General features: G+C 32.6%; 1 protein-coding gene across 1 annotated transcript; it reads right to left on the minus strand.

Moving 5' to 3' along the window:
• Positions 1–5,804: 5,804 nt before the first annotated feature.
• On the minus strand, positions 5,805–8,781 carry LOC117922145 (protein indeterminate-domain 11). The gene is made up of 3 exons (XM_034840177.1): positions 8,024–8,781; positions 7,519–7,915; positions 5,805–7,127 (listed from the first exon to the last, which is right to left on the minus strand). The coding sequence occupies exons 1-3, from the start codon at positions 8,193–8,195 to the stop codon at positions 6,101–6,103; spliced, it is 1,596 nt and encodes a 531-aa protein (XP_034696068.1). The 5' UTR covers positions 8,196–8,781; the 3' UTR covers positions 5,805–6,100.
• Between the last annotated feature and the right edge of the window lie 249 nt (positions 8,782–9,030).

The raw sequence follows: 9,030 nt of genomic DNA on the forward strand, positions 1-9,030 counted from the left end.
TCAAACATAATTTTTTTTTAAAAAACATAAAAAAATATTCTCAAAAACTGTTTTCCATAACAATTTTTAAAAACAGCAACCAATCAAACCTTAAATAATCCTAGGACCTTGTTTAACATTTGGTTTTTAAATTAGTTTTCTAACTCCAAAATAAGGCATCTAACAAATTTATGGCAAAAACAATTTTTCAAAATTTGTTTTAAAAACGTATTATTTTTAAAATAAATTTTAATTATTTTGGATTGTTTATTTTTTTCTAAGCATTAGAAGCAATAATTGACAACATGGAAAATATTTTGAAAATTTATAGGTTTTACCATAATAAATAACACACTACTTTTTATATTTGTATTTTTAAACATAATTTTGTTCCGAAAAATAATTAAAATTTAATGGTATAACTTATAGTTAAAAACAAGTTTGAGTAATAAATAAAAATAATTGATTTATTTTTAAATTCATATTTTCATTTTACCATTTTACCCTCATTGTCCCAATTACTTATACGATCTTCTTTACTATTCCACGATCTTTATTTTACTTAACATTTTTTATCCTAGTTTTAATTTATGAGGATAAATATATCAATTTGATGATTTAAAATAAGTTTTAAGTTAATTTTATCAAACAACCTTAATACTTAATATAAGAATTAAGTAATAAATTTTAAGTCAATAATTAAATATAATTTAACTTAAAGTAAACTTAAATCATTAAGTAATAAAACACTCCCTTCCTCGTATACTTATTTTAAAGTTTTACTGTATAATACCTATATATAATTTGTCTTTGATTAAATAATAGGTACATTATATATATATATATATTTTCTATTATTAAACATTAGAATTTCGAATTATTTGAGTAAAAAGGAACTATTTTTGAAATAAAATTAATTTTTTGGAAACATGAAAAATTATTATTATTATTATTATTATTATTATTATTATTATTATTATTATTATTATTATTATTATTATTTTATATGAACAAACTAATTTTCATCAATTTTTTTTATCCGTCTTGTGTCAAATAATTTTTTGAAACAAGAAATTGTTAAAATTATTTATGTCCAAGTGAGGTTCTATTTACATTTTTTTTTAATGAAGATTATTTTTACAAAGTAGGGGGTTATTTTATTTTATTTTTTTGCATTTTGACACAAATATTCTTAATATATTTATATTTATTTCATGAAGAATTTTTTTATTTTATTTTTAGATTTAACCAATTTTTATTTTGAAATTTGAAAAAAATAAAAATTATCACCAATTTTAAAAAATAATAATTTTTATACTATAAAGAAAAACATTCTTTAATTTATTTTTTCAAAAAAAAAAATCTTTATAAATATATATTCTTAATTTTATGATATGCAAAAAGTACTTGTTTGGATGATTTGGTTAAGAAATTGAGTTAAAAGGCCCATGGACCTGGAGTGGGCCGAGTAGAATGGCCCATAGGACAAGGCCCAAAGTTGAGCCTGCAGCAAAAGAGTGTCCATTGGTCAAATTAATATTAAAAATTTAGAAATAACTTTTGTTCATTCTTTGTATTAACATTGCATATTTTTCTAATATTTTTACTATTCTTGAAAATTCAACATCTATACAAATGTTTATAAATATAAAGAGCGGTTTCATGACTCCATTTGCTAGCTGCATGGAAAATTTCATTACCCTCACAAGCACGAGAAACACCATCACGAACTTGTACACATGCTTCTAGAATCATCTCAAGTGACTTTATTTGCAGTGAATTTTATTCATACAAAATAATTGATAATCGTACAAACTAAAATTACTTTTAGAATTATTCACGCTACATCTTAGAAATAACTACCATAAAATTGTGCAATATATAAATATTTTTAATTTGATAAAAAATATAATATATTTTAAAATTTTATAAAAGCAATATCATATTTTATAAAATTAATCATGTTTGGATTGACTTCTAAAAAACCTTTTTTTTTTTCCCTCGAGCTCAATAAGAACTTATATGTCTTTTGACTAATTTTGTTAGAAAATGTTATACCTTAAAAAAGAGTTTAATATCGAATTTAAGATCATATTACTTTTTATAAAACTTCTATTTTTCCTCATACAAAGTTTTTTTTTGCGTTTACTAAAACTTTTATAATACTAATATTATTTGACTATATAGGTGTTGGGTAAACCAACTTAATACCTTAAGATAACTTAATAACTTAATTTAAGTCATTACATAATTTAATAATATGACTTAAAGTAAAAAACAACTTTAAGTAATAAATAAAAATAATTAACTTATTCTTAAATTCACATCTACATTTTACCTTTTTATCTCAATTTATCTTAGTTATCTCAACGATCTCTTTTACTATTTTACAACTTTCACTGTTACTCGACTCCTTTTTATCTTAATCATAATTGATGATGATAAATATGTCATTTTGTTGATTTAAAATAAATTTTAAGTTAATTTTATTAAACAACTCTAATACTAAAAATAATAATTAAGTAATAAGTTATAAGTCAATAATTTAAATGTAATTTAACTCAAAATCAAACCAAACAATCCCTATAACATCAACTTCATCATTCTATTAAAGCTAAGAATAAAAAGTGATCTCTCTCAAGTAATTATAGAACTTCTAGAATTTGAAATGAAGAAGCAATACCCATAATTCATAGAAATCATTGAGACAGCCTAAAAGTATAATCCCATGTTAGATGTGGATACTTTGTCCCAAAATAGTCACATGCAAACAAACAAGTCAAAGAAAAAAGTTGGCATTATTAACACAAAGTGCTTATCCCCCTTTACTGCTTTTACAATAGTGCTTTTTACCCATGACAAGTCAACTGTTTTTTCTCCCCTCTTTTCTTCTTCTTCTTTTTTCCCAACCCATGAAAAATGAAACACAAGCCAGCAAAGAAAGGAACCACTCATGACTGTGGCCAAAACCCAAACACCCTGCTCTGGGCTCACCAGCTTTTTTGGGTGTGTGTGAGAGAGAAAGAGAGCTAGAAAGGGCCTACAAGCATATGGGCAGCTGTATGTATTGTATGAATTATGTTGAGAGTTGATGGATTATGTTTTTAAAAAAAAATAGAAAAACATGAAAATAAAGTGTTTTTAAGAAATATATTTTAGTTATTTAAAAAAAAATAATTATATGAATATGAGGAATAATAAAAAATAAAAAATACATATAAAAGTTTATTTTAAAAGATATATAAAAATTTAGGTTATTATATGAAACATGGGACAATAATTTCAAAAAGTGATCCCAAAACTAATTTTGAAAACACTTTCAAACCTCAACAATGCTTTTCCCAAACCCAAAACCCACAGAGCCCTAGGAGTCAAGGGCATTAGGTGATTGATCAGCTTTTGGAGAGATGACACCACACACCCACACATCCTACTGTTTTTTTCTTCTTTTTTTTGGGATTTTTTTAAAAAACCAACCAGACAAAAAGCACCAGAAAGCAGCAATTATGATGAACACAAACCACATACTATGAGGTGGGTTTTTGGAGATTAATGCTAGAAAAAACAAACATGCCATTCTCTTTCTCTTTCTCTCTCTTTTATTTTATTTTATTTTTTCTGAGGGTTTTTTCTCTCTGGTGTCTGCAAGGAGAGGGGAAGACCATCATCATTCTATGCAAGTACAAGTTATTCTCTCTTTCTATTTCCATCTCTCAGAAACATATGTGAAGTGGGGAGTGGTGGAGGGGTTCAGAGGAATCTCCATATTATTCTAACAATGAAAGGACAAGATGCCAGTTAGCAGCAGCAGCAGCAACAGATTCATAGCATGCACCACTTTCAAGGCTAGGCCAGACACTGCCCTAACATAGCAAATCTTAGGGGATAAGCATCTGCCTTCTCTCTCTCCCGTCCCACAGTCTCTCTTTGTGCCTGTGTAAAGGTCTAACTTTACTTAATGATGGCCTAATCATATTATACCTTATTTCATAACATCCACATTTTTATATCATCTTTCCTGTCTCCCATCTCCTCACTCCTCAGGCCTAACACAATAATGGGGAGAACCCACTTTCACTCCCCACATTGGAATGCATAATTAAAGAACCATGATGTGGGTAAAGAAAAGTTATGTATCATCTTCTCTGGTAATTCACAATAACCCCATTCATAAGGGAATTTCTTTGATAAGTGGATTTTTGTAATTAGGTTCTCAAATATTAATTTATTCATGCATGGGGCAAGTTTTTCTATTTTATATTATGATCGTGTAAATATACACTTTATCATCATTGATTTCAAATTTTATTGATTATTTGTATAGATTTATTCCATTTTATGAAATTTATTTTTAAAAGAGGTTTTAAGTAAATTTTTAAAATTATTTATCATTGTAAGAGTTGGGTTTAAGTTAATTTTCCGTGTCTTCTTCTTATCAAGGGACTCTAGCTAACGTATATAAAGGAGTGCAATTTGTTAAATAAATTCCTACCTAAGTTTGATATAACTATTGTTACATTTTTTAGTGATTTATTGAAGATCATGAGACGACAATGTTTATTTTTGTTGTTTTTTTCACCCATATACATATACGTTCAAAGATATCGCTGATGGGTTAAAATCGATTTTAACCCCAGTTGATTTGATATACATTGTCAACCTATTTCTAAGAGTTTAAACTATTTATAATTTTCCCATGAGGTAAGAAATTACTTAACCCTCTAAACTTTATACTTAAGTTATCGAGTTTAATAGTTAGTTTATGAGTGATTTTCAAGAGTTAAAAGCACTTTCTAATTCTTGAAAGCACTATTTTTACGTTAGAACTTTAAAAATACGTAGACATCATCAAAATACTTTATTTTTTAAAAATTTATATTCAAAAACTAAAAGATTATCTTTAGAAAATTCTAAAATAAAAACGTTACTAATAAAAATATTACAAATAAAAATGCTTTGATCGAAAATAGGCTTAACACTCTAATATCATATTATTATTGTTTCTTTAGTTCCCTCAACTTACAAAAAAAAATATCCATGACTAAAACCCTAATATATATATATATATATATATATATATATATATATATATATATATAAACCTTTAATTAATTCCATATAATTGAGCTTTAATTTTTCTTCATCTTTGAATAAGAACCGACCACATGTTGCTGTGTTTTTGTCCTATATAAGCAGCAACTTGACCCTTATTTCCATATAAAACCCAAGAAAACCATGGCCTACCCACCTCATAAACCATGGTGGTATTTTAAAATTACTGAGAAATTGAAAACACTACCCACCTCCCACAGCATTGTCTCCATAAGAAACAGTAATCCACTCATCCTCGGGATTGAATCCCACTTGCACCCACATCAGGTGTCAAACAGCATCTCTTTCTTTTCTGTTTTCTTCCAAAAAAAAAAACCCCAGAAAATATATACAATGTATATGCAGATAGATGTCACCATGTCAAGCTACGCTTCACCATCTCTGCACTTCTCAAGAATCTTTCCATGGGAAGAATCCAATGCTTTTGTACCTACTGCATATCCTTAAAGCTTTATGTATATTTATAAGTATATTCAAAGTTCACAACTTGGGAGAAAGCTTTGGTTCCACCTAGTGGGTGGGCTTATTGTTTGTTTACTGAGAAATTTATTTAGAATCCTCTTCAAACTAGTTGATTAATTAGGAGAGTGGTATGGTGGAAACCATTAATTTTCTTACCAGCATGCAGCACTGCATGGATCATTTGGGTGTTTGACATGTGTTACCTTCTGAAAAATCTGATATTTTATACTAAAATTGGATTCTTTCTGATGTATTTAAGTAGCAGTAGTGCATGAAATTAAGCAAAGGGCACATCAACAATATGAAGCCACTGTTGGAGAAGTTGCTATAGGGGGTCTCCTTTTGCAGGTCTTGTTATTGAAGATGTAGGATTACAGACATTTGATCAATCTAAAGGAAAAAGGGGGAAAGGGGATAAGAGGATAAGATAGAAATATAAGGAATTTTCGAGGTCCTTCCCTTTGGGAAGATTGAAACTATAGAGAACAAAGGAGGAGGAAAAAGGAGAGGAGAGAAAATTGAATGAGGGAAAGGTTGAATGTAGGAGCTAACCTTGCCATGGCTTTTGGGTCTGATTCTGATGATCATGGGGAGAGGTGTTCATGCAGGTTCCAAGGCCAGCTATACTGAGAATGTCGCTGTGGGAGAGAGCTCTTAGACCCAGAAAATCTCTTGTCAAACCATCATTTCCAGCACCACCACTGCTATGGTGGGTGGTGGCGGTGGTGGTTGTTGATTTTGATGGAAGAGTTTGGTGGAGATTGTTGCCATTTTTCCTTGAATTCAGCATACCACCAAAAGCATCTTCAAAGGAGGAGGAGTCAAACCCAGTTGCAGAAGACAGAGAAGTCATCATGTCTTGAAGAAGAAGAGAAGGAGATGGAGCACCACCACCTGGGCCTGTAGCAGCAGCTGCAGCTGCAGCAGAAGGAACTGCAGCAGCTTTATTCCCAAAAGGGGCCAAGCCTTGGACAAACCCACCACCCATCTCTTCACGTGAAGACAAATTCAACCCAAAACCAGTTGTATTGTTACAAGAGTGATCAGCAGACACGTGAGCTTGGTGGGGTCTGATCATGGCTGGTGCTGAAGCACCAGAACCACCAGTAGTCTTGCTCATTGTTGCACCCATTTGAGCTGCCTTTTGCAGTAATGCAGTAGCAGACATGTGTGGGGAGAGTGTTGGATGGTATGGAGGAAGAGTGGGGCCAAGGCTAGGGTTAGGGTTAGGGTTTTGAATGTCATGGAGAGCCAAATCTTGGGTTGTCTGTGTGAAGTCATGGTCTAACCTTGTTGGGAACAATGAAGAAGATGATGAAAGCCATGGCGGTACCACCTCAGACCTTATACTGAAACTTTGCTGCTCTTTCTTCATCTGAAATGCATGGAAATCATGGTTGCTGTTGAATTGTTGTTGTTGCTGGAGGCTAATCTGAGAATGAGAATGGGGTGTTGATGATGATGGCCCTGCAGCAGCTTGTGAGGAAAGTAGAACTGGGTTCCCAGTGATTGCCCTTGCACTCTCCTCTGCCAAAGCATCACAGAAAGCTCTGTGAGTTATGAAACTATCCCTCCTGCAACCCAAAAAAAAGCAACATCCATCATAAAGTGGCAACACACATTGCTCATCAGCTCCTCTCTACTTCCATTCCTTTTCACCAAATGGGCTAAAGCCTAGTAGTCCATATTATCTGCTGTAATTAAAATTATCCACACATTACCCTCTATCTCTCTCTCTCTCTCTCTCTCTCTCTCTCTTTCTCTCTCCCTCTCTCTCCCTAGGTGGTGTTGTCTTCTAGGGGCATTGTCAACATATGTGTATATATAATAAGGTGATTTTTTTTTTCTTGTTTCCAATAATGATCTGAGTTTTGATGACTCCTCTTTAATGGAATTGAAGTCAAGCGTTCGCATATATTTATATATTTTTCCTAAAATGATTTTTTTTAGGGAGGTGTTAGTTACCTTGAGAAAAGGGTTCCACAGTCACATCTGTACTCTCTAGTGCCACAAGTCTTGGAGTGAGCTTTCCAGTCTGATTGAACTGCATACCTCTTTGAGCACTTGTCACATTTCCACTTCTTCTCACCATGCTTTCTGCAAAAGTGCTTCTTGATTCCTGTCAGGTCCCCTAGAGCTCTTGATGGGTCATGGTGCACACAACTGGCTTCTGGGCACACATACACCTTCTTCCTCACCTCTTTGCTTGTTCTTTGCTTCAGTTTCCATGGAAGATTATGCCCTCTTCTATGAAGCTGAAGATTCTGGTCCCTCTGGAACCCTTTGTTGCAGATCTCACACACAAATCTGTTTGTTGCCATGAGTGTTTTGGGTGACAAAGCTATCACTTCTGCATCTGGGTCTGATCCAATACCAAGAAAAATGAACCAATAAATAAATAAATAAATCTATCAAGCCCCATCAAAGAAATGAGAGACACAATCATGGAATAAAGAAAATGGTGTGGAACCTGGGTTTCCTGGCAGGTTTCTCTTCTTCTTCACTGCAGGCTGAGCTTGAACTTGAGCTTGAGCTTGATTTGGTGGAGCAAAGTATTGTTGTTGAGGATACATGGGGGCAGTTTCAGCTCTATTTCCAGAAGAAACACTTGCTTCACCAGATGCTGAAGTCAAATTAGACATGTTCTCTTCCACCACAACTGGCTGTTGATGATGATATTATTGTTGGGCTATCAGACCTTTTATCATCTTAATCCTAGGATTGCATCATGTGCCATGGATTTGAATCCTAGTGTTTCTTTGTCTCTCTCATTCAGATCTAGAAACAAACCTAAACCAACCTAGGAAAAGCTAAACATGGTAAGAAAGAAACACTTTGAGAGAGAGAGAGGGGGGTGGAGGGAGGGAGGGAGGTGGAGAAGCAGCTGAATCTGATTTCTTGCCTCCAACCCAAAAATTATAAAACCATGAACCACCTATCTGATGTCTTCTTCCTCTCTTTGGCCTCAACCCAAGAGACAATTTTCGTTTTTACAATACACAAAAGAAGAGAGACATCAGTTTTCAGACCCTCCAACTACTTTTTTTCTTCTTCAATATGTTTCTATACTACCAAGCTTGCCAATACCAAGAAAATCCCACAACATCCACACAAATATGAACAAAAAAACACTAGACCCAGTTCTCAGAAACTCTATACAAAGACAGAGAGAGAGAGAGAAAGAGAGAGAGAGAGAGAGAGAGAGAGAGAGAGAGAGAGAGAGAGAGAGAGAGAGAGAGAGAGATGTGGATGAGAAAGGGGATACCTCTGAAATCCTCCACCAGTCCAAAACCACAACCCAAGAGAGGAACCCTACGGCTAACTCTGACGTTGCACTTTCTGTCTTTTCCTTTGGTCTCTTCTCACATACACCCACAAAAAATCTCAACTTTTTCTTTATTGCATTTTCCTTTTAACAAAGTATAATCTTCTGCTAACAACTTTTGTTTAATCCCCCACCTTTCCCTTCTCTCTTTC

This window comes from Vitis riparia, chromosome 9 (genome assembly GCF_004353265.1).
Source record: "Vitis riparia cultivar Riparia Gloire de Montpellier isolate 1030 chromosome 9, EGFV_Vit.rip_1.0, whole genome shotgun sequence".
NCBI classification, from domain to species: Eukaryota; Viridiplantae; Streptophyta; class Magnoliopsida; order Vitales; family Vitaceae; genus Vitis; species Vitis riparia.

Coding starts and splice junctions, on each gene's coding strand:
- LOC117922145 (XM_034840177.1), bottom strand. CDS start 8,195: ATGTCTAATTTGACTTCAGCATCTGGTGAAGCAAGTGTTTCTTCTGGA. Junction 7,916..8,023: donor AAACCTGCCAGGAAACCCAG/GTTCCACACCAT, acceptor GTATTGGATCAG/ACCCAGATGCAGAAGTGATA. Junction 7,128..7,518: donor TGTGGAACCCTTTTCTCAAG/GTAACTAACACC, acceptor TTTGGGTTGCAG/GAGGGATAGTTTCATAACTC.